Below are 26,469 nucleotides of genomic sequence, written 5' to 3' on the forward strand. Positions count from 1 at the left end.
CCATCTGTGTGTGTGTGAAGTGTGTCATGACATGCACGCAGAGGCTGGTGGACAACATGAGGTCTGGTCCTCACTGTTCACCTTATACAGGGTCTCCTTAGGCTGGAGTTTACTCAGCTCCCGCGGCTTAGTGAAGCCACTCACAACATAAGCTGAATAAACGAATTAATTAGAGTATTTGCCCATTGGTGAGAGGTGCTTCTCTCTAACGTGAGTGTTATTTAATGGCGTTTGTAAGCATGCTCAAGACTCACGACAGAGTTCTACAGCAGAGACGATTGGAGGAAACCTCAGAACTGCTTCTAGTTCAGACCTGGAAGATTCCGGGGCTTGGAGGATTTACGTTCTCCACTCCATTAGAGACAAAAAAACTTATTTAGCTTCTGCTGAAACATAGGTGCCTCTGTCTGGCCTCATCTTTCGGCCACTGGACTGGAAATACCAGAGGACACTGAGCTAGGGTCAGGAGAGGAGGTGGCATTGCCATTTGGAAAGGTAACGGTCTCCAGTAAGACAGAAATTGTGCTGGGTGCCCTATAGGACCTTGTCAGGTGATCTTTGCTCGTTCCCGACTCTAGTAGGAAGGGGAAGAACTTGCTAAAATTATGCAGCGGGTTCCTCCCAAGCAGATCGGTGGCCCGCACATTCCTGACTGCAAAGAGAAGACACGGTATTTGCCAAACCTAATTTTGTTTCCCAGGGCTATTGTGACTTTTCAGATAGCTATTTAGGGACTTTGATGAGTCATTGCTCAGAATGCTTAAACATTATGGGCAATGAACATACTGGTGGCTGTATCCTAAATTAGACTGTTTAAAAACAATGGAACAAAAAGAATGCCCTTTCTTGTCTAGATTTTTTTTAAATCAATTTCACCTAAAAACAAACTAAAAAACCTTCTTGTGGCGCTAGAATACAATCCAATTCAGTTAAATTCAATTTAATAAGTGTTTCCTGAGCACGATTGTGAGCTACATGGAGCTATGTGTGCACAGGGCCACAGCTCACGAGTCCTGTTGTAAGGGGCTCTCAGAGCCAGATAATAGATACACAAGCACCCCTGGGCAGCGTGTGGCATAAACAGCACTGGACTGGCAGTCAGCACTGCTCTTAGTCTGTGCGGTTCTCAGGCTGCTTCCCCAGCTCTACAGATGGAAAGAGGAGTCTGACTCCTGGGAAGCCAGCCTCAGAGACTCGGTCATGCGCTGAAACGCAGGCCCAGTGGTGAAGAGCACAGCTGCTCTCCCAGAAGACCGGGGTTCAGTTCCCGGCACCCACACAGAGGCTCACATCTGTCACTCCAATTCCAGGGGTCTGACACCCTCGTCCAGCCTTTGCACACATACAAGCAAACACTCATGAAACAAAAATAAATCCTCTTAAAATGTTTGTATCATCTTTTTAGTTTCTGGCAACAGAGCAGCAACCAACACTCAGAGCGTTAATGTTCTACTAATCACTAGGTAAGTCCTATGAATAACTGTTCCTAAACAGTGCTTCAACAATACTGCACACAGATGTGCTGCATGTACAAATCTAAGTCAGCATACTGCACACAGATGTACTGCATGTACAAATCTAAGTCAGCATACTGCACACAGATGTGCTGCATGTACAAATCTAAGTCGGCATACTGCACACAGATGTGCTGCATGTACAAATCTAAGTCGGCATACTGCACACAGATGTGCTGCATGTACAAATCTAAGTCGGCATCTTTCTCATATTCACGATGGTCCAGAGGCAGACATAGCGAGAGAGCGGAGGGAGAGCTGAAAGGCTGGCCCACGGGACTAACACTGTATAATGCATCCATTCACTGGAATGGCTGGGGAGATGGCTTTGTGGGCAAAGGTGCTTGATACCAAGCCAGATGCCCTGAGTCTGACTTTTGGGTGCACATGGTGGAAGGGAGAACTAATGCCCACAAATTGTTTTCTAATGCCCACATGTGCCATGCTATGCATAACCCTTCCATATATACACTGAGTGGTGTAGTCATAGGGAAATGTAGTTTTTATGTCTTTATGGACCATGTAAGAAGAAACAGCGTTAATCCAAGTGTGGTACACACACAGAACCCAGCACTTGGGGTTTCTGTTTTCCTGAAAACTTTTGGACTTTCCTGCCACAAGTTCATTTATTTTATTAATTTAATTCTCCTTTGTCTGTCTCCCAAATTACATGAAAATTGATACTACAAAAGACACGTCACATTTATTTGTGTCCTTATTGTGTCCTTAGAATATGACGAATCATATTCTAATTTGAGAAATACAGGCTTGTTTAATTCCCTCGCTGAAGCCTGAGGTCGTTGCAGGCACATCCTGCTCACTTTCCTGTTCTCTCCTCCTCTGCTAGCTCACAGGACTCCAGGTCTCTTCTGCTGTGCCCTCAAACCATGTAATCAGAGTACGCCAACACTCCTGACTCTTGTTTCTTTTACTCCTAGAAAGCAGCAATAGCAAGATAGGTAAAAACAACAAAAAGCCTCTCAGGTTTCAATAGACAGGTGATCCAGAAGCAAACTGGCTTGTCCACAAAAGGAAATGTCACACAGCACTGAAAAATGCATCAGCAAAGTCGCAGCAATGATAGAGATAAATCTTGGAGGCAACACCTACAAAAAAAAAAAGTGCAATACTTTTGTTGTGATTAAACCAAGCAAAACTAAACATTGTCATTAGAAATCCATCCATTCCTGATGGACAAAGATAAAGATGCACAGCCCTGCATCAGAGCGAGGGAAGGTAACGGCTGTAACTGGAGAGGAGCACATGGTGCCGGGCAATGTTCTAGTCCTGGAGCTAGGCCAGCGGTTCATGTGTTCACTGTGGTGTGCTTTCTAACATAAATGCTATATCTTTTATAAATATCAAGTGATAAGCACAAAATTTTAGAGGTTTTTTTACTGTACAATTTCTCAGACCTTTAACATGCTAATGTGAGCTGTGACTTTCAGGAGCGTGTGCAGGCCTGTGCGGCTCTGTCTCGTGTACATTCTTTAAAATGGATCTATCAGAGAAACCCTGTCTCAAAAATCAAAAAAAAAAAAAAAAAAGAAAAGAAAAAGAAAGAAAGAAAGAAAGAAAGAAAGAAAGAAGAAGAAGAACAACAACAACAACAAGTCTCTTGGTCCTATTACTTCTCTGGCTGAGAAGAACCCGGGACTCTGCATGAACCTAGCACTGCGTGTGATTCACTGGAGCTCCTGTGCAGAGGCAGGAAGGAGGAGAAAGGCCCTTGGCACCTGCAAGGAAGATGGACTCCAGGGGAAGAAGTGCTTGTGCTCTCAGTCATGCAGGTCCAGAGGAAGTCAGCAATAAGAAGACAGACCCACAGATAGGCTTTCTTACACTGCCAACATCCAAGACCACATCAGATTGTCAGAGCAACCATAACTATAGAACAGAATTAAAATCCTAGCACTCAAGACGTGGAGGCAGGAAGATCAGGAGTTCAAGGCCAGTTTTATGTACACAGAGAGTTTAAGGCCAGCCTGTGCTACATAAGACAATGTCTTGAAAAACCAATTAACAACAACAACAAAACCCTTCTCTGGTGGGCAAGCTAGCATTTTGAAATGTTTCTACCCTGACATACAGCCATTTCTTCACACTGCTGCGAGCACAAAGGGGAGGGCTCGGACACATCCCAGCTCTGTGCTTCCAGATGTGATCCACGCAAATCAGCTAACACCTTGCTGGTTTTCATCTGGAAGCTGGGATCACAGTGACATTACTGCTTGGATTAGGACGGTTAAATGAGCGAAGCAAGCCTTCTAGCACCGGGTTCATGCTCAGCTGCTAACCACATGGACAGTGCATAAGAACGCATAGGAAACATTTGTAACAGTTTCTGAGAGTCAGAAATGACAAAAAATATCAGCCAGCGGCTGAGTCAGCCAGGTACCTTATTAGCATGTATGGGGCCCTGGGTTCAATCCCCAGCACTGCATCCAACCGGTATGGTAGTGCACACCAGGTCAAGGCCATCCTTGGATATATAGCAATTTGGATGTCAGGCTGAGCTACACGAGAACCTGTCTAAAAAAAATTGCTAAATATATCTCAAGATAGCTCCTGAATTGGTGCATAAAAATATTTATTATTGGGAGCTAGCTGCAGAGATGGCTCACAGATTAAGAGCACTGGCTGCTTCCAGTGGGACCTGGGTTCAATTCCCAGAAACCACATGGCAGCTCACAACTGTCTGTAACTCCATTTCCAGGGGATCAAGCATCCTCACCCAGACCTACAAAAATACCAATGCATATAAAACAAAAATAAATTAAAAAATATTTATTAATGTAGAAAAAACTGATGATTGGCCAATCAAACAATATGATTCCATCAATAAAACTGACAAAGGTATTTGTTTGAAAACACATTGTCTTTTATTTAAAAATAGCCTTTGTGGTACCACACACCTTTAATCTCAGCATTCAAGAGACAGAGGCAGGAGGACTGAGAGTGTGGGCCGCACAGGGAGAGCGAGAATCAGAAAATGAAAGGCGGGGAAAGGTTTCTATGCGTTCACGGGCGAAGACCACAGACTGCGCTCTAGGTCAGCGGCAGCAATTCTTACAGTGCAGTCTGATATGTTAGTGCCTCATTTCGGTTTAATCGTGCTTATAACTAATATTCTTAATATTTTAAAGATTTATTTATTTATGTGTATGTACAGTGCCTGCGGAAGCCAGAAGAGGGTCCTCTGGAGTTGGACTTACGGATGTGAACTGTCAGGTAGGTGCTGGGAATGGAACCTGGGTTCTCTGTAAGAATAAGTGCTCTTAACTGCTGAGCATCTCTCTAGCCCCAGCTGTATTATTTTTATATAAAATTGTATATTGTTTTTATGATGAAAAGTTGTCTTTAGTTAGTGTATTCATAAATTAGGATCAGGAGACATACTTAGGTTTGTGTTCTGGTTAAATTCAACTTTTCTACTTTTTGATTAGGCTCCCTCATGGGCACGGCTTCCTCCCCAGCACCTTGAAGAGATAATCACACATAAGCAGTCTAGGGAAAAGCTGGTCAGAGGCAGGGGAACAAACCCACAAAGGAAATCCCTATAAAGGCAATGTGGCTCCGCCGCTTTCAGTGGAATCCCGAGATGACCGAATTGAAGAACGGTGTTGTCTGGATTCCTTTCTCTTTAAAATGCAAATTCTGTCATAGTATCCTAATTTTTCTGTAAATAATTCAGGGACTGAACCAACTGTGGTCACAGGAGAAGGGCTGAGTTTCTAGTGTTCCGTGCTACGGAAGGATCTCTAACACTCGCTGACAGCAAGCGTCAGCCCCTCCTGGGGGCTGGGTCTACACACTTCTTCCAAACTCTCATCAGCTGCCACTAGTCAATCCAATTAATCATTTCTATTTAAATTTTATTTGTGATGACAAACACCGTAAAATGAAATGATTCTGGTTCCTCGCTTTTATATTATTTTCTCACTGGCAGAAGGCTTCATGTTTTGCTTACAAGTGACGTTTAAAAACAAAGGATCTGATAAGGCACAGCTGGTCTTACTTCAGTTGAGTGTTCAGGTGAGCGGGAAAAAAATTAGCTTTATGACCTCTTTACTATCTCAGTTTCCTCACCTGAGAAGTGAAATATCATTGGGCTGTTATGAAAATTAAACAGAGTTGAATTGGATCCGAACATGGTGGCACACACCTTTAATACCAGCACTTGGGAGGCAGAGGTGGGTGGATCTCTGAGTTTGAGGCCAGCCTGGTCTACAGAGTGAGTTCCAAAACATCCAGGGCTATGCAGAGAGATCATGTCTTAAAAAACAAACAAGGAACAAAACCAAAATTACAAGTGTTTAAAAGTCACAAATGTGAGATGCATAGGTGATTTAAAATGTTCTGGTAGTCATTAAAAATAACTAAGATAAAGGGAAATTTCAGTGAATAGTTATTTAACTCATATACCCCAAATTATCATTACAGCACATAATCAATTTAAAATTATTAATAAGATATTTTTTTGCATTTTTCTTTAAAATCCAAAATGTCTTTTATACTTGCAATACACCTCAAATCTGACTAGCCACAGTCAAGAGCTCAATAGTTAGTTACATGTGACTGGAGACCACGGTAGTAGACAGCATAGGTGTAAGGTATTAAAGCAATTGTAGCACATAGTAGGCACACATCGTAATTTAGTCCTCAGTGTTACAGTCTCTTTTTTTTAAAAAAATTATTTTTATTATTTTTAAAGTTGTGTGTGTGTGTGTGTGTGTGTAGGTATGTGCCTGTGAGAGCAGGTGGCCACAGCGGCCAGAAGAGGGCGCTGGAGGCCCTGAGCAGTAGTTACAGTTCATAAGCCGTCTGATGTGGGTGCAGGGCACTGCATTTGGGACCTCTGTAAAAGTAGTATTCATTCGTAAGCACTGGCTGTCCTCCTGAGAGCCTGCTAAGAGTGTGCACCCCAGAATCAGTCGGCACCAGTGGGTATGGGAGCCAACACACACTGGACCACACAGCGAGAAAACAATCTCGAGGCTACATCAGGGACAATCTCAGCCCGTTCTCCAGAGCTTTGCTTTTTCATACTTCAATTTTGTCACATGTGTTGCTTGAGACTGAACCCTGGCCTTGCACAGCAGGCAGGTACTCTACACTAGGCTGTATCCCCCCAGCTCTACCTTCTCATTTTAAAATCGAGATAGAATTCATAGATAATAAAAGCCAGGTTTTCAGGGTATCATTTGCTGAGCCTGACTGATGAGTGCATTCAGATAACTACTTCATCTGTTGGAGGACTTCATGAAGGATGGTGGCTTGTTTGTCCCAGCCACCCAGACCCGAAGTCATCACACAGAAACTGTATTAATTAAATTACTGTTTGGCCTATTAGCTCTAGCTTCTTATTGGCTAACTCTTACATATTAAGTTAACCCATTTCTGTTAACTTGTGTATGGCCACAAGGCTGTGGCTTACCAGCTAAAGTTCCGGCGTCTGTCTCCAGCCAGCGGCAGCTCCATGGCTTCCCCTGACTCCGCCCTTCTTTCTCCCAGCATTCAGCTTAGTTTTCCCCACCTACCTCTGTTCCATATAGCTCTGCTATAGGCCCAAAGCAGTTCCTTTATGAACCAGTGATACTGACAGCATACAGAGGGGAATCCCACATCACTCATCAGTGGAGAAGGACAGTCCTATGCCCTGGGCAGGGGCTTCTTACAAACCCGACAGAACTCAGCAGGAGCCATCGAGCTCATGCCATACTTTTTAGTACAAAATGTTAACTAAGTTGCTTTCCAGAAATGTCAAGCAAATTTACATTTCTATAAATTTAAAAATAATCAAGCTCAGGGGCATGGATTTATTAATATACATGATATTTATTGTAGCATTATGTATTTTAAAATGTAAACAATCTAAATGGCTGATTACAATGATTAAAGTCATATCTTTACATCTTAATGAAATTAAAATTATTGTAAAGAACGTTGTGAACAACTGAAAATGTTTTCAATATAACGAAAGTAAAAACAAATACGGTCTGGATGTGGTGGCTCACACCTGCAGTCCAGCACTCTGGGAAGCTGAAGCAGAAGACAGCTATGAGTTCAAGGCCAGCCTGGACTATGCAGCCATTTACTACTGTAAAAATCTCCCTCATTGCCCAAAATAAACCTGGTATGGAACGGTCTACACGATTCTATCCTAATTATGTCAAACACAAAAACGAAACCCAAAATCCTTCATGTGGACACGCGGGCTTGTGAGATGGCCCAGTGAGTAAAGGGATTGCCAGAGCTCAGTTTCGGGAACCCAATGCTGGAACGAGAAGAACGGCTCCTGTGAACACACGTGACTCTGGCCAGCCCCCAGTACGTGTTCTACAAGTCAAAGAAAGAGAGAGCCACAGTGGCTCTTGGAACGGGTTTCTCTTTTCTATGCATTTACTTCCTGTCTGCAGTGAGTACGGGTGAACCACTTGGTGGAAGGGGACTGCCTACTTACCTGCTGCTTGTACCACGTGCCCACATGGTAGTTTAGAGGAAGGGAACTGGAAAATGAAATCTTTAGTTGCTTTGCAGATTTATAGCTACTGAGGACTGAACTGAATCCAATGTAAATTTAAGTGAAACAGAGAACCCGCTATGTGTCATGATTAGCCCTGACTTGGAAGGGACCCTGGCAGGAAAAGGGTGGCTGGTTTGGTGTCAGCTAGTAGAATGCATTCTTGTCAGAAGTCTTAAGAAGGAATGAAGGGACAGTTCTAGAGACTGAAGTTCAGGAGGTGCTTCTCAGGACAACTGGCTAACACATTCATCTCCTTCCCCTTCACTTCTATCCCAAATCTCATGGAAACAGCGATTCTATTCCATTAGAAGAATTGTGTCCATTTGGATCGGGTCTTAGCCTCTCGGCTCACACAGATGACCCAGTTGCTTCCAGTGAGGACTAGAACTCTCTACTGTTGACTGCTTGTGATGGGGTAAGGTTAAAGTCCAAACCAAGATTCTCATTTGTCTGCAAGGATCATGCTCTCCAAAAATAGAAGACGACAAAGACTCAATTTATTGCAGGTAAGTAAATACTGACTACAGTTGACTGGGCCTACGATCCTGCATTTTCATAATAAACAAATGTTCATTTGGGGGGATAACCTTTTACTTCACATTAGCTTCCAAAAAGTTCTCTAAAAGACTGATTTACTTTTTATTTATGTATATGTGTGCACCTGAGTGAGATTATGTGTACCAATTCCTGCAAGTGCCTGTGGAGGCCAGACAAGGGAGTTAGACAGCTGTCTGTGGCCTAGTGTGGGGCTGGGAACTGAACCTGGGTCTTCTGCAAGAGCACAGCATTCTTAACTACTAATCAATGTCTCCAGCCCCACACTAGCTCTGGTAGCTCAGATGACACTCCAAGTCCAGTGTGATGACTTTAGCCTACACTGCACAAAGCTCACACAGAACAATGTTCTAGGTAGCATTATTCATAGGAGTCAAAAGAGGAAAACTATTCAGATATCAAGATGATGTGGGACGTGCATACAGTGAAGTAGTCAGTCACAAAGAGGAATGAAGTATGCTATCACAACATGGGTGAGCCTCAGAAGATTATGTTAGCGAGAGAAGCCACCCAAAAGAAAGCATAATTTCACTCAAACTATGCAGAGAAGAGACGTCTATGTGGACAGAACATGGCTTCGGGCTAGAGTGGGAGGTTCTTTAGGGATGGTGCTGACACCTGCACATATTTATAAATATGCTGAAAATCAATGCACCCTGCACGGAGCCAACTGTGTGATATATGTACTATGTCTCAATTAGAGCCATCAAAAAAATGACCACCCAGGCTGGAGAGGGAGGTTCAGTGGTAAAAAGCACTTGCTGCTCTCCCAGAGGACCTGAGTTCAGTTCCCAGCACCCACACTGTGAGGCTCATGACTGTCTGTAATCCATCCCCAGAGGATGGATTGCCCTCTTCTGGTTGTCATGGGCACCCCTCCACAAGTGGCATATACTCATACAGACAGACACACACACATAAACACAAACACCCAACTGTCACGTTCTATCTTGTTCTCTAACTCACAGTGAGTCTTCTGAAACCTCAAAGCCTGCTTCCAGGAGCGCACCTTCTCCAAAGAGGCCACACCTCCTAACCCTTCCTGAACAGCTCCACCAACTAGGGACCAACACTGGAAACATGAGCCTTCGGAGCCCATTCTCATTCAGACCACAGCATTATGTCAGAAGCACACAGCCTCCTTCTGCAGAGCTGGTGTTCAGACCTAACCCAAGACCATCACAATTAAACCTAATCAGAGAAGACTTTAAAGAAACACATCGTGACTACAGCGGGCTTGCTCATCAGAACCCTGCTTCATTATGGCCAGAAATTCACTATAAATTAATAGCAGACAAGCCCCGCAGTGGTGGCGCACACCTAAAATCCCAGCACTCTTAGAGGAGAAACTGCTTAAGGAAGAGACACTTCACTGGCCACGGTGCTGCACATCTGTAAAGACGGCAGTCGAGAGGCTGAGTGAGGCAGGGGAATTGTTGTGAGTCTGAGGTTAGCTTAGGGAAGAGAGTGAGACCCTGTCTCAAAAAGACAAAAATGAATGAATACACAATCAAACAAAAATGTTTTTGTTTAAAAAAAAAAAGTATAGTGGGCCCCTGTTAATTCTGCTGTCATAATAAACCATTATTATTATTTTTCCAAGACAGGGTTTCTCTGTGAAGCCCTGGCTGTCCTGGAACTTGCTCTGTAGACCAGACTGGTCTTGAACTCATAGAGATTCACCTGCCTTTGCTTCCCTAGTGCCGGGATGTGCCACCACCACCCGACATAAATCATTATTTTTAATATGGTTCCCTCTTGGTGATTTGTGTCCATGATGCCATGGTAATGGCTCCTGTCTGGAAAACTTTAAAAAGAGAGAGAGAGAGAGAGAGGGAGGGAGGGAGGGAGGGAGGGAGGGAGGGAGAGAGAGAGAGAGAGAGAGAGACCAGACAAAGGCCACTTAAATGATACATTTGAATGACAACATGGGTCTTACACTGAACTAACACACACTCTGTGTAAGCCCTAAAGGAGAACGCCAGGCAGGATGGCAGAGATCCTGTATGCTGCAGAGTGACCCCCAGGCTGTTTCAGAATGAAAATGGTGGGGGTGTGGTGACACATATATTTCCAGCTACCTTCTGGCTTAAAATGAAGAAACTTACTCAAGGCCCTGTGTTAAAAACCAAGCCAAACCAACAACAAAAACCCAAAGACCAGAGATACACACGGGGACACACTATTTCTCGAGGATGTACAGGGGCTGATCTAATTCTCAGCACTGGCCCTGCTCCAAAGCTGCAGAACCCAAACAAAAAGATTCCAGTCATCAAAGATTATGTTAATCCTGGAAATGCCCTAGGGGAGGAAGGAAAAGTTTGTTTTCTATTCTTATTTTCCTGAGACAGGATCCCAGGCTGGGCTCATACCTGAAGTTCTCTGCCTCTGCTTCCTGAGGGGCTGGGGTTACAGGTGTGTGCCACCATGCCTGACATTTCTATGGTTTGCCAGTGTTGTTCACACTAAGATTTAATTTCAATTTACAGAAGACAGTTATTAAATTTGCCATGAGAAGGGTAAAGGAGCCTGTAATTTTTTTAAAAAGCAGATCAATCTTGACCCATGTACATTAGGTAGCTCCCTTTAGATCGTAAACTGTGGTGATTTGTGGTAAGCTTAGATTTTATTTAAGATGGCAAAAATGACACCGAGTGACCGGCATCCATAGAAATTCCACAAGAATTTTTCCCAGTCAGTAAAGCCAGTGGCTTCTGTCTTAACATACCACACTCAAGAGACACAGGATGTGCTCTTCCTGTTTACTGGGGCACTCATCATTTCAGACCCCTGGGAGGCAGTCCGTACCATCTCTTCACAGTTCTAAGTATAACAGGAGGGCACTCATTATGGCATATCTAAAAGTAGACTGCTTTCTAATCTCCATAGTTTCCCAAAATAATCCCGTACTGCAGAGCTCTTACGACCAGGGCTGCACATGTCATTTAGTCCTGTGGGCTTTTCTGAAGTAACCCATGCATCTCACAGCGGATAAGACAACCCTCAGAATGGAACCCTAACAATTTACAGAAACAAATTACTCAACTTATTCTCCCCATACTAAAGTCTGCATTGCACACTCACGAACGGTACTATCTGTACCTAAAATGTTCTTTCCCTCATAAAATACTAGCATCTCTCCGAGGGAGAGTCTGGGAGTGTCCCCTCCCCAGGTCCCCTGAATGCTATGCATAGGCTCTGTCCCCAGGCGGCATCCCCAGCCCTCAGATGTCAATGGTTTAAGAGATGGAAAGTCAGTGGGCCATATACTCAGCTATTCTTGAGGCTGAGGCAGGAGGATTGCTTGAACCCAGGAATTTAGGACCAATCTGAGCAATACAGTGAGACCTGACTGGAAAGAAAACAACAGCGGAAGGAGCAGTGGATCACTCAACAGTTCAGTGTGCCTAGGTACCGTCCGCTCACCATGAGGATCAAGCCTTTCCACTGAAAGCGGAATTTTTTATATTACTTCCAATTACTTAACCCTTTGTAAGAATAGCCTTTGAGAGTCCAATAATGATTTCTTTTTTATTATTAATGATATATTTTACTATTTACTGGTTGCAGGCTATATATCTATAAGAGCAAACTATAAAGATCTAATATTGGATAATTACAAATCATAAACACTAATTTTCCCCCTCTTAGTTTGGCAGTTGTCACAGGAAGTCTCTCCTCCTAAAAGTGTCATTGGTTAGGAGCCAGTAAACAATCCTGTCCAAGATTTTATCAGCCCTTCTGTTTCTAAGCCGTCCACCCATGTAAATGTTGAGCCTATCAGTCAGACAAGGGAATAACAAAGTTAGCTGCAGTCAGGCAGTTCTCTGAGAGTTTCATGCACTGTATTCTAATCACACTCACCCTCCTCTCCTAACTTGTCTCAGATACACCTCCCCCCCCCCCCCGACACCTCACATCAAGGCCAGCCTTCCACTGGAGTGGGCTTGACTTCAGGGCTACACTCTTAATAACTGACCCTTCCTCTTCTAGCAGTCAAAAATTGCCAGATATGACCACTGGTGTAATAGTGGCATAGATGTTACAGGAGTAGCCAATCACTTTCTGATTGGATTTAAGTCCTGCTCTACAAGACACCACTAGGGGGCTCTTATTTCTTAATTTCACACACACAAAAGATCATTTGCTTAGTAACTGACACTATCGTATGAAAAATTTAAATTAGTTTTTCTTTTTTTTAACAGTAAAGTGAAATTTTATTCAAAGTACTATAGTCAAACATGTAAAAATATGCATTTTTATTTACATTTGGTAAGACTATTTTACTAGGATGTGCCTATATAATTCTTTGTAATTTTACTTATCTTTAAAATGAGATGTAGATGTTTAATTTTACACTTTTGATATTTCAAGTTAAAGGGAAGGTGCTATTTTCTTAGGTCATGTAGCTATACAGACTCAGTAGAAATATAACTCTCAGAAAGAACATTTAAAGTGTTTAAAGGTTGTATTTTGAACACTGAGATTAGAATACATTAAAGGCAAAGGATTATCTTAATGTACTTAGAGAACTTATTTGAATCAAGAAGATAAAACACTATATGGCCGCCAGCAAGCACTAACAAAACCTTTTCTACCTAGATTTTGAAATATTAGGAACAATGCATGGTCAGAGACATTTGAGAGATACTTATGAAAGAACTGCACACTGGGCTCTGACTCTCTCGGTCTTTGTCTCTCTCTTGTTAATGAACTGCTCTGATGATGGTGGATGCCAGGACTAATGGATATACATAAAACCCTTAGTACTGTCCTCAGCACACAGGATAAATGCATCATTGTTCTTATCATCAGCAAAGGGAACCCTAAACAAAATGATTGTGACAGTCACTTCTATGTCAAAACTATTCAAGTTCATCAGCCACTGAACCAGGTTATCGAACTTGTTAATCATTTTTGGATGCTAGGCTACCTTTCAAAACAATATCATCTAAAAATTTGAAGATGAAATATAATATCATAACTATTTTATATGCTCCCCAGAACCTGTTAATTCATGGACATTTCCATTCCTGCACTTAAGGAAGAATATATAAAGATTCTCTTACAACAAAACACATAGAAAGGCAAGAGAAAATTACAAGCATACTTAAGCACGTATCTAAATGCTTAAAAAGCAAGAGGAGATGGGGTAGTTACTCTTCCCTTTAGTTCCAGTACTCAGGAAGCAGAAACAGGGGGACAGGGATAATGGTGAGGTTCTGTTCCAATAAATAAATAAATAGGAGGAAAACTGAAAAGTAATCAGACATCAGATGGAGAGAGTATAAGCCAGACAGGTGATATGCCAGCATTCTGAAACAAGATCACGGCTACACATTAGTATGTATGTTTTTATAATATGTAATATTTATGTATAAATGCTACACAAGGGCATGGGCAGGAAGAAAGCTTCTGTGAGAAACGGAATTAGAATGGAGGCTTGAAAGTTCTGTGTCCACAAATGGTAACTGGGACGCTTGACCATCAGCTGGCTCTCTTCTTCCATGCACTTCAGATTACAGAAGGACTTAATTCCTAACTGCATTCTAAAATTTATCCTTGTACCCATATATGGATGTATACATACATACATACACACACACACATATACACACATATGTAACAACAGCAATTGAAGAAAAAGGAGGTCATTAATTTGAGAGGGTGTAGGATGCGTGGGAGGGGCTGAAGGGAAGAAGGAGAAGACATATAAATTTTAATTTAAAAAATTACAGGACTTGAACGAAACTAAGAACTTGAAAGCATTAGCACAAGTAACTAATCTGAAAAATATAACTTAAAGTACAACATACTATTCTAAATTAAAATTCAAGGGAGACAGTAAACACAGAGTCCACAGAGCTACAGAGAGAGTGCCTGTGCTGAAATATTGATCTGAAAAACTCGTACAGAAGAGAGCAACAGAGGTAAGAGGTTAAGAGGCATGACGGTCCAACACACACCTTGTGGGAGTTCCAGAAGGACAGACCACAGAGAGTGGAAGAGTGGTAACATTCGGAGAAATGTGACTAGAGCTTTTCCAGAAATTATGCCAAACATAAAGTTTATAAAAAGTAACATATGTAAGAATATTTACATGCAGAATATTAAAACTAGAAAACCTAAGATAAAAAAGAATAATCTTTTAAAAGAATCAGAAGAAGCCAGGTGGTTGTGGCACACTCCTTTAATTCCCTAACTCAAGAGGCAGAGCCAGGTGGATCTCTGAGTTCGAGGCCAGCCTGGTCTACAGAGTGAGTTCCAGGACAGTCAGGGCTAGACATAGAGACCCTGTCTTGGTGGTGGCGGTGGGGAACAGGGGAAGAATCAGAAGATTGTCTTCAAATGAAAAACAATTAACAATCATAGTGAGAAAAGATTTTTTCTGTTTTTGACTCGGTCTCTCTCTATGTTGTCCTAAAACTGGCCTGAAACTGGCTCTGTAGACCAGGCTGGTCTCAAACTCACAGAAATCCACCTGCCTCTACCTCAGAAATGCTAGGATTAAAGGAATGTGCCACAGCTGGGTGGTAGTGGCGCACCTTTAATCCCAGTACTCGGGAGGCAGAGACATGTGGATCTCTGAATTCAAGACCAGCCTGGTCTACAAAGGCTAGTACAGGACAGTTAGGACTGTTGCACATAGACACTCCGTATTGAAAAACTGGGGAAGAAAAGGAGTGTGCCAGCGTGTCTAACCTGAAAGACTATTTATTGAAAGAAACAAGTGAAAACAGTCCCACGGACTTTTAAGTGCTGGACCAAAACTATCATCCCTGGAATCCTTTTTAAAACAAGAACTCCCTCTCTTTTTCTAGAAAGATTCGTTCTTTGCTGTGGGGTAATGCTCTTGTACACTGTAAAGATTTGTCTCTTGTATTGCTTTAATAAAACACTGATTGGCCAGTAGTCAGGCAGGAAGTATAGGTGGAGCAACCAGACTAGGAGAATTCTGGGAAGAGGAAAGGCAGAGATGCAGTTGCAAGCCAGTCGCAGAAGAAGCAAGATGAGAATGCCTTACTGAGAAAAGGTACCAAGCCACGTGGCTAAACATGGATAAGAATTATGGGTTAATTTAAGTTGTATGGGCTGGTTAGAAATAAGCCTGAGCAATAGGCCAACCAGTTTATAATCAATATAAACCTCTGTGTGTTTATTTGGGACTGAATGGCTGCTGCGGGACCAGGCAGGGCAGAAACTTCTGCCCACAATTCTTTTCTTTTTTTTAATAATTTATTTTTTATGTGCATTGATGTTTTTCCTGCATATATGTCTGTGTGAAGATGTCAGATCCACTGGAACTGGAGTTACAGACAGTTGTGAACTCCATGTGGGTGCTGGAAATTGGATCCAGGTCCTTTGGAAGGGTAACCAGGGCTCTTAACCACTGAGCCATCACTCTGGTGTCCTGTTTACAATTCTTATTTTTATTTGTATGTATGCTGGCCCTCAAAAGTCAGAAGAGGTTGTTGGATCTCCTGGAGCTGGAGTTATAAATAGTTATGAGTCACCTGATGTAGGTTTTGGGATCTGAACCTAGGTCTTCTGGAAACACAGAAAGTACTGCTGAACCATCTCTCCAGTCCTCAGCTCAGAATTCTAAATTGAGCTGAAGTAACACATTTTTAGCCATATCAAGGTGACTGGCAAAAGGAAGAAGTGTGTTTCCTAGTTAAAAGAAAACTGTATCAAAGAGAAGGCCAGAATGAAAGAAGCAAACTAGAGGAAGAAGAGGGACAAGTCTGTAGGTAAATCTATTTGGGAGGAACGATGAGTCAAACTGATCAGTTTGGGCCTATGGGAGCGGGGCGGAACTCTATGGGAGCGGGGTGGAGCTCTATAGGAGTGGGGTTTAGCTCTATGTGAGTGGGGTTTAGCTCTATGGGAATGAGGGATGGCTCTATGAAATCAGGGTGTCGTTCTATGGGTAGGGTGCAGTTCAGTGGTAGAGTGCTTATAACACAGGCCCTAAAACGTTTAGTCTCTATATTTATTTTTTTCATTTATCTTCTTTTAAAATCTCATCCTGTAGCCCTTTTGGTCTGAACCTGCAGACCAGGCTGGCCTTGAACTCACAGAGATTTGCCTGCCTCTGTTTCCCAAGTGCTGGGATTAAAAGTGTGTGCCGCCATGCCTGGATAACAAGTATCTTTTATGATTAGGCAAAATCAATTTATGGCAACAGAAATTCCACAAGCAGTGATGACGCAGGGGGTTGTGAGCAGGGGCACAGGGGTCTTTCTGAAGACACTGGTCACAGGGGTGTAGTTAGTGATATTTCACTGAGATGACTCTTCTGTATGTAATGACATGCATGTGGCACTATAGAAAGATGTCTTTGTCCCCATTCTTGGCACAGAGCTCCTGTAACCCTTGCATTTCCTGAGTGCTCTGTTTTATGAAGCTAATCTTACGGGCCTCGGCCGGTGGTCAGAGGCTTGGAACTGGCAGCATTGTGCTCCAGCCTTGGGGACACGGCGAGCGTCGGAGTCGCTAATGGGCAGTAACTTAGTCATACGCACAGAATGGAATCCCACAAACTCCTCTAATGCCAAGGTTCAAACATCTCTGGTGCCCACCCTGTCCACTACCCCTCGCCCTGCACATTTAGTAACTGTGGGTGGAGTGGTTTCCCGAGTACGCATACAGCTCTAACAAGCTACCACACCTAGAGGGCTGTGGCTGGCCTTGAAGTGGGCAGTGCTGTGAGACTGGGCCTCCGTCTGTGAGTTTAAGCTAGGTGGACAGACACCAGCAGAACTGAGGGAGTTGTTCAGCATCTGGCCAGCTAGCGTCCAGAGCAGCAGAACAGAGGAAGATATAAAACACTGTATGACCGCCGTAAAAGTCCACCATGTGGTTTAAACCAAAACAAAATTCTGATAGATTACTTACTTACTTACTTATTTTTTGATTTTTGTTTTGAGACAGGGTTTCTCTGTATAGCTTAAAATTATGAGATTATTAAGATACAAGTTTAAACATGAGTTCTAAAAGTAATGAGAAATGTTAGCATTTATAAACTTAGTTGGAAAAGAACTAAGCATAACATCAAAGGCAAAAATCACTGGTAGCTTAATTACATAAAAAATTAAAACAGTAACTATAAGGGAGGCTAGCATCCTGGAATCAGTACAGAACACACCCAGATACCAAAGTCTCAGCACAAAGGAGATTTATTACCCGGGAGGGGAAGAGATGGAGGTGGGGCAGGGAGTGTGACTGCAAAGGCGGCAGCAGCAGCAGCAGCAGCAGCAGCAGCAGCAAGCTAGCAAGGAAAAGTAGGCTTGTTTTGTTTTGTCTCCCAGGAGTAGGTTTCAAGGAGAAAAAGAGGGGAGCCTATTCTAGGGTAAACTGGTAAATCCTTATTGGACATATTAGCCAAATAATGAATTTTGATTGTTGGACCTTGGTGTTTTGTCTCAGGAATGGATCAGTGGACAAATAAGGGAATGGACCTTGGCAGCTAACTCTAGGAATGTAGTCTAACAGCTTAGCAAGGGAGAGAAACGTAAAAGGCAAAACCTGTGGGTGCCATGTCTGCCGGGCTGGGGCTGTGCTTGCCATGCTCTGGCCTGCTGGCGCCCTTCCGCAACAACTGCAGCGCAGTCCTGGAACTTTGTTTTTGAAGACAGGGCTTCTCTGTGTAGCCCTGGCTATCCTGGAGCTCACTCTGTAGACCAGGCTGGCCTCGAACTCACAGAGATCCACCTGCCTCTGCCTTTCAAGTACGCCACCACCATCCAGCTTAATGTTCTTAATTATACATACAGAAATTTTAAAATGGTTAAGAAAAATAAAAAGAATACCTTAATGGTTAAGTGGGCAAGGACATTAACTGGCAATTTACACACACTAAAAAGATGTGTGTGTCAGCATGTTCTGGACACTAACAAGGGCTAAGTGACCTGTCCAAGCTCACAAGAAAAGTTAAAACCCAGGCAGCACTGGGCGGTGGAGGCACAGCTTAATCCCAGCACTCCGGAGGCAGAGGCAGGGGGTCTTTGTGAATGTGAGGCCAGCTCTGGTCTATAGAGCGAAGTCCAAGAAAACCGGGGCGACACAGAGAAATGATTTTGAAAACAAAAACAACAAAAATCCAAGCAGCCCTGTCTTTCAAAAATCTGTCAATGGATAATGATGTTATAATGATAATAAAAACTAACAGTATTTATATCAAACTAGAATAGACAGGTTTTAAAACAGAATTGCAATGGGACCTTTTCACACAGACATGGAAGAAATGTCATAAGGACATTGGATTGAGTGGTTGGGCTGTGGGGCTTTTCCTTCTCTGTATACTTTCTGAACTAAACAACAACAAAACCCAAAAAAACCTTTCAGAGTATATGTACATTACTTCCATAAGAAAGGCAAAATTATGTTTAAAAATAAAAAAATGATATGCAATGAAAGAATATGTAAGTATTTTTCATGGCCCCAGCTACCTAAACCCAAGTCTCAGCGCAGACCCTCTCAGGCCCACTGCTGATTCAAACGTGCTGCCCTACTTCTCGAGGAGTCTTTCTCCCCTTACCGCCAAGTTAGCTTTTCTAAAACAATATGTTTCCTGTAATTTTGCTACTTAAAAACTTCAATATTTCCATTTTCTTACATAAGAAAATAAAAATTCCTCAGCTCCACAGCCCAGCCATCCACACTCGTGGTAGAGAATCCAACTGTTCACTTTGCTGCACACAAATCGGATCACAGGCCCTGTAGCACAGGGTCTGTGCACGCTGCCTACAGTCCCTGGAGTGAGCTGTCAATGGAGCGTGCTCTCCCTTTATATACTCAGGCTTTATTTGAGGCCCTGCTTGTACGTTCTCTTCTTTATGAGACATTTGAAGAATCTATAGTTCTTTTTTTTTTTTTTGGTTTTTTTTTTTTTTTTTTTTTTTTTTTTGGTTTTTTGAGACAGGGTTTCCCTGTAGTTTCTAGAGCCTGTCCTGGTACTAGCTCTTGTAGACCAGGCTGGCCTCGAACTCAGAGATCCGCCTGCCTCTGCCTCCCGAGTGCTGGGATTAAAGAAGCGCACCACCACCGCCCGGCCCTATAGTTCTTTTTTCTCTCTCCAGTGTCTTACTTCCTTGCTCTGTTCTGCATTTCCTGATAGATAGGACTTGAGATAGACTCTTAGCTTGTCTTTGTAGTCTTCACCCTAATATACACTGAACAAAGCCAACAAAACAGACACACCCAGTGCCAGGTTCAGCCATTTCCAAAGTGCCTGTCTGGTTGGTTGTTAGCAGTCTAGCGTGGCTGGCGCCTCACAATCAGCTCACAGACGCCGCCTTCTCAAGGAGCATTTTGGTTTACTGAAGTTTGGTCACCAGTGTTCCCAAGATACAGGGACTTTGCACAGAACCCCTGGGACAGGGAGAGAGCTGTAGGCCCGAGACAGTCTTTACCTTTTGGTGTTGTGTATCGTTGTCCCTCCCAGAACAATCCTCACTCCAGGAGTGGTGCGGTTCAGGTTATAAACTGTCAGTGCCTCTTCATAGGTGGCTCCTCCAATAACAAACACGATGATATCCTGAGGCCTGTGAGGATGACGACAGAGAGAGAATATCACAGGCTAAGACACAAAAAGGGGGCACAGATTTGTTATTATTATATACACAGTTTCAATTTCTAAGTCCCCTTCCCCTGTTTTTTTGGTGAAGGAAGCAGAATTAAAGCAGAATAAAGGGTTTAAAAAAAGTTTTAATTATCTCAAATTGGCAGGAAACAGAAGGAAATGCTGAATAGTGATTTGCTTTCTCCTTATGAGCGGATGTCTTATTTCTGTGCTGGGGATTTCAGAATAGCACAATGGTGTTTGCTGGAACCAAATGCAAAAATATTCTTTTATATTCAAGAGCCTACAGAGTGCTGTACTGCAACATGCTCTCAATAAGCAGCAATTTACGCTTGTACCACAGTCTCCTTTCAAACACAGCCCTGTGTCGAGCATTGAGTCACAGTGCTGTTTACTGTGGCCCCGCCAAGGACTCCAAGCATCCTGTAAGATTACTGTTATACCGGGGTGCCCCATGCTGTGATGATTACATAAAAGAACAGGACATAAGCTGCAGAGACAGCTCAGAGATTAAGAGCACTGGCTGCTCTCCCAGAGGTCCTGAGTTAGAGTCACAGCAACCACATGGTGGCTCACAAACATCTAGAGTGGGATCCGATGCCCTTCTGGGATAAAGGCATGTATGCAGATAGAACATTCATAGACACATAAATAAACTTAAAAAACTGGACACATAAATTAACAATGTAATCCACTTCTCTGTATTCCTTGGCAATAACAAGTACACAGTTGGACACACTGGTTTCATCTGGGTAGCACTAAGTTGTTTCCTGTGTTTCTATCTTATAAAAATGGTTTCGTCATAAAAGAAAACACTCTTCCTATCAACTCTTTCTGCAGCATAACAACATATTTTTAGTTATTAAAGTTTGTCTTTTCTTTTTTGCGTGTCATCAAAAGAAGAGAAAATTAACCAGGCAAGCAATTGTGTTACAGCACTTTATTTAAAAACTACATCAAGCAGAAGGAGCCATATTTGGAAGTTAGGGTCCCAAACCAAATAGTCAGGATACATACACATGCTTATGTGTAGACTATGGAAAAACGCAGTGTACATTTCTTCTTTGGGTTTCCTTGTATCTTTCTAAAATACTTTGAAACAAGCAAACCAAGACAGAAGTTGTTCTTATAGGACTTCATGGAAACAGAAGCCGATAGAGTAGCTATTGCAATAAATTCAGATGGTCTCTAATTACAGTCACTCTCCATTGGACAGTATGCAGGAATTTGAAGATATGAAGAGGTAGTTATTTTCAGTTAACTAGTTGGAGGACCAATCATGACACTTTTATGGGACTTGGGACATAAAATCTTGCCTTTAAGACATTAAATTTACTAAATTTCTTTATGATTTTATTTAATTATATGCACAGATGTTTGGGCTGCATGGATGTCTATGCCCGTGGAGGCAGAAGAAGATGTCAGATCCTCTGGAACTGGACTTACAGACAGCTGTGAGCCATCATATGGTTGTTGGGAATTGAACCAAGGTCCCCTGGAGGAGCAGCCAGTGCTCTTAACTGCTGGGCCATCTCTCCTGGCACTAAATTCACCTACTGAAATAAACTTCATTTAAAACTCCAGCCAGAGGCTGGGGCTATCCCAGCGTGTACAAGCTCTGGGTTCTATTCTTAACACCATAAACACACAGAAACCACCTGGCCAAGCAATGTATCGACCCGCAGTGCACTGCACACACTTCAAAAGGTCTTATGAGTTCTTGTAAGATACATCTTTGACGTTATATGTGGTAGTGTCTGTGGGGCATACTGGCACTTGGGAGGTAAAGGAATCTGGAGATTTGAGATTAATCTAGTCTATGTAGTGAGTTCCAGGCCAACCAGGCTCTCTAGTGAGACAGTGTTTAAAACAAATCAGAGCCAAGGAGATTGGGTCACTGGGCCAAAGTGCCTGTCACCAAGCCGGATGGCCTAGGTTCAATACCCAGAACCTATGTGGGAGAAGAAGAGGACAGTCTCCTGCAAGTTGTCCTCTGAACCCTGTACTTGTGCAAGCGTGCGTGCGAGCACGCACACACACACACACAAATGTAATTTAAATGCCAACCAACCAAACAGTAACAGTTAAAGACACTCCAAACTGTTTTGAAGTAGATAAAGGCAAGCGCACAGCAGAAACACAAACATGCTGGAGACACTCCTCCTCACTTTGACTCTTTCGCTGTGCCATCCCTGTCTCTAGTGTGTCCATTCCCCAGCATTCCTACAGAGGTGACCACTGTTGCTCATCTGTGTGTGTCCCCACGTGGCATTTTGAAACACAAAGCATTCCGTTCTGTGCCTATATGTATGTGGACAAATGCATTCCATTCCTGTATCCATGAAACATGTATGTGGCTGTCAGAAGATAACTTGCAGGAACCATTTCTCTCCTTCCACTTCCGGGATCTGGGGAATTCAACTCAGGTCATCAGGTCTGGCAGCAGACTCCTTTGCCATCTTGTGATCCCCACATTGTACAGCTGCTGTTTTCGTGGAGGACCCAGGTTCCCAGAACCCATGTAGTGGCTCACAATCATTGCAACTCCAGTTTCAGAGGATCCAGCATCCTCTTCTGGCCTCAGGTGGGCACCAGGCACACATGAAGTGCACGTACATACAGGCAAACACTCATACATATAAAAAACATCTAATCATTTTTAAAAATTTAGAAATTGGGCATGAAGGTGCATGCCTTTAATCCAGCACTTGGGAGGCATAGGTGGGCGGATCTCTGTGAGTTCGAGATTAATCTGGTAAACATACCAAGTTCTATGCCAGCAAAAGCTTCACAGTAAGAACCTGTCTCAAAAATGTATTATTTTTGTGAGAAAGCTCTCCAAGTCGTTTCACATAGGCCATCACACCAACAATCCCATGTGTCAGGACCATGCATTTCAAAGCTGCTGGTCCCTTTAAATGTGCAGGTGACAAAGCAGACTCTCATGATGACTTCTGATGTGATCTGGCCATTTCATCGTAAGCTAATTTCAGGGAGTTTGGCTCCAGATTCCACTAAGTAACTTCTGTTGCCAGAGTGGGACATGTTGCTAACTCCACATAACCATCCTTCAGTCTTTGTCTTCACCTGCCAACAGCATTTGACAAGCTGCTTACCTGCTTTTTCTGGATAAACGTCCAGAGTATTATGTTCTCCTTTTTTCTCCCTTGCTCTATTAGTGGCTGTTTTTTCCTCTTCCTGGGTAGCTCTGTTTCACCTCCCTAAATTTTCAAAGAGGTACCCAGAGTCTAGCCACTTGGCCACTTCAGAGACTACACTCACTGGGGCAGTTTAAAAGAAAATGATGCCCAAAGGGCGTGGCATTATTAGGAGGCATGGCCTTGTTGGAGGAAATGTGTCACTGTGGGGCGGGTTTGAGGTCTCTTGCTCAAGCTTTCCACTTCAGAGTGACAGTCAGTTAGTTGAATTCCTGTTGCCTGCAAAATGTAGGACTCTCAGCTCCTCCTCCAGCACTACAGCTGCCTGCTGCCACCATGATGCTAGTGAACTGAACCTCTGCACTGTAAGTGAGCCTTCTCAATTAAAAGTTTTACTTTATAAGAGTTGCCATGGTAGCTTGGAGGTGGTGGCGCATGCATTTAACCCTAGCACTCAGGAGGCAGAAACATGAGGATCTCTGTGAGTTCAAGGCCAACTTGGTCTACAAAGCGAGTTCCAGGACAGCCAGGACTGTTACACAGAGAAACCCTGTCTCAAAAAAAACAAAACAAAACAAAAAAAGGAGAGTTGCCATGGTCATGATGTCTCTTCACAGCAATAAAAACTCTAAGACACCCCTCCCCTCATATTCTTCAAATATGGTGATTTAAATTAATGCAATTAAATTAAAATTTCATTTCTTCAGCAGCATTGGCCACATGCAGCAAGTGGCTCTGCCCACTATGGTTTGAGGGTGTCCCCAAGGGTTAGCAGACTAAAATGTGATCCCCTTGTGAGACATTAGGAGGGCATACTCTGACTACAGCGGCTAGAGGCCGAGGACTAGCTAGAGAGACAGAGCAGAGGGTGAGAGAGCATCGTTTCAGAAAATGAGATTTCCTGGGCAGTGCTCCTCAAGGTGAAGGACAACCCTGAGGCCCATCAAGCAGTTTGGGTTTGGATAAATAAACAGTGGTGGATCGCACAGACTATTAAGAAGGACAGCCTGCCTGCCTGCAGGGAGTACAGTGATTATCTCAGTGACTGGTGAGGGGAGTCAGATCGGAATGCTTGTGTTCTGAGCTCCTGATCTGGTAAATCAGAAAAGCCACCAAGCAGGCAAAGAAAGCGCCCTGGGGAATGGTGTTGGTACCTGTAGCTGCCCTCTTATGTAGGTTATGCAAAATATAAGAGCAGCACCTAGCTGTGGGGCCAGACAGATGGCTCAGCAGTCAAGAGTGCTTTCTACACAATCATGGGGGTCAGGATTTGAACTCAGCATACAATGTCTCATACATGATTGTGACCCCAGTTCTGAACCATAGAGACAAGAGGAGCACTGGGGCTTGCTGACTTCCAGCCAGGCCAAGAAAACGTGAGCCCTAGATCCAAGAGCAATCCTGTCTAAAAAGAACAGGCAGAGAGTGCTAGAAGAGGAACCTAACGTTCCCTGCTGGTCTCTACATGTGTGCACAGATGTACCTGAACACATGTGTAATACACTCAAGACACAAGAGCATACACACAAATCTTTAAAACAAAACAACCAAAAACCCTAGATAAAGAGATAAAGTCTTAGAATTTGGTCCAACTGTACACCTAACAAAGATGACTATGTCATATTTGACAATGATATAATTAATACAAGTTTTGAGCCTCCTGTTGTTGATTCAATGTGGCTACGAAACATTTATGAAAAACTTTAAAAACAAATTTTTATAGATTTTATTTTATGGTATATGTACAAATGTTTTACCTGCAAGTATGTGTAACATGCACGTGCCTGGTCCTGTGGAACTCAGAAGGTTTCAGATCCCCTGGAACTTGAGTTATGGATGGCTGTGAGCCACCATCTGGGTCCTCTGTAAGAGCAACAAGTGCTCTTAATCCCTGAGGCATTTCTCAAGTTCCTGAAGACCCTTTTTTAAAGTTTATTTTATGTGTATGAGTGTTTGCCTGCGTGTCTATCTGTGCGCCATGTGCACACCTGGTACATATGGAGGTCAGAAAAGGACATCAGATTCCCTGGAACTGGAGTTACAGACAGCTGTAAGGTGCCACGTAGGTGTGGGAATTGAACCTGGGTCATCTGCAAGAACAAGTGTTCTTAACTATTGAGCCATCTCTAAGATCCTGAAAAACTGTATAAAAGGCTAGAGAGATGGTTCAGTGGTTAAGAGCAATTATTCTTTTTGCAGAGGACTTGGGTTTGGTTCTCAGCATCTACATCAGGTGACTCACAACTGCCTGTAACTCCATTTTCAAGGTACCTGAGAATCGCTTCTCGGCCTTTTGGCTAAGATCAAGTGTAGTATCAAGGTACCTGAGACACTCTGGCCTTCACCAGCACCTGCATGTCGATGGTGACATAAACCCACGCAGGCACATTCACATACACATAAAAATAAATAAATAAATCTTTAAAAAAAGTTTCTGAAGCTGGGTGTGATGGCTCACACCTATAATCTCAGCACTTGGGAGTCTGAGGTAGGAGTTTTGTTGAGAATTGGAAGCCAGCCGGAGCTAGAGTGATACCTTGTCTCAAATAGAAAATTTAAAAAAAACTGAAGAGTCTCATAACATTTTTCTTTTTATTCTTTTTCCCAATGAATTTTAAAATATGTTCCATGGTGGTGCACACCTTTAATCCCAGCACTTGGGAAGCAGAGGCAGACAAATCTCTGAGTTTGAGCCTAGCCTGGTCTACAGAGTGAGAATTTCAGCACAGCCAAGACTATGTAGAGAAACCCTGTCTCAGAAAAAAAAAAAAGATGTTCCTATGAGACTAGTGGTAAAATATATAGAAAATCTTTTATACATGATGGAATACATAAATTCAAGTCAATGTGCATCCTTCTATGCTCTGTAATTCACCATAGCAACCCAAAGCATTAATTAGGCAGTCAGAAATGTTAGAAAACGCAGCCAGTTCATGCTATATCCAGCTACACAAGGACAAACTAAGAGCCCAATTTGTATCTTTTTTTAAATGTTGATCCCAGATCTTTTTAAAAAATATTTATTTATTTATTATGTATGCAATATTCTGTCTGTGTGTATGCCTGAAGGCCAGAAGAGGGCACCAGACCTCATTACAGGTGGTTGTGAGTCACCATGTGGTTGCTGGGAAT

At 42.9% G+C, this 26,469-nt stretch overlaps 1 protein-coding gene and 1 pseudogene across 2 annotated transcripts in view; one reads left to right on the plus strand and one right to left on the minus strand.

The window, feature by feature from the left end:
• Vps45 (vacuolar protein sorting 45 homolog) overlaps positions 1-26,469 on the minus strand; it is a 63,973-nt gene that overhangs the window by 1,136 nt on the left and 36,368 nt on the right. For both annotated transcript variants that reach the window (XR_005283161.1, XM_038311846.2), the window contains one exon: positions 20,010-20,141. Coding sequence is in view for 1 of the 2 variants with exons in the window: in XM_038311846.2 (XP_038167774.1) it covers positions 20,010-20,141 (132 nt within the window). In the remaining variant the exon portion in view is untranslated. The remainder of the gene's footprint in view (positions 1-20,009; positions 20,142-26,469) is intronic.
• LOC119801548 lies at positions 25,615-25,835 on the plus strand (annotated as a pseudogene).

This window comes from Arvicola amphibius, chromosome 14 (assembly GCF_903992535.2).
Source record: "Arvicola amphibius chromosome 14, mArvAmp1.2, whole genome shotgun sequence".
Taxonomy (NCBI): domain Eukaryota; kingdom Metazoa; phylum Chordata; class Mammalia; order Rodentia; family Cricetidae; genus Arvicola; species Arvicola amphibius.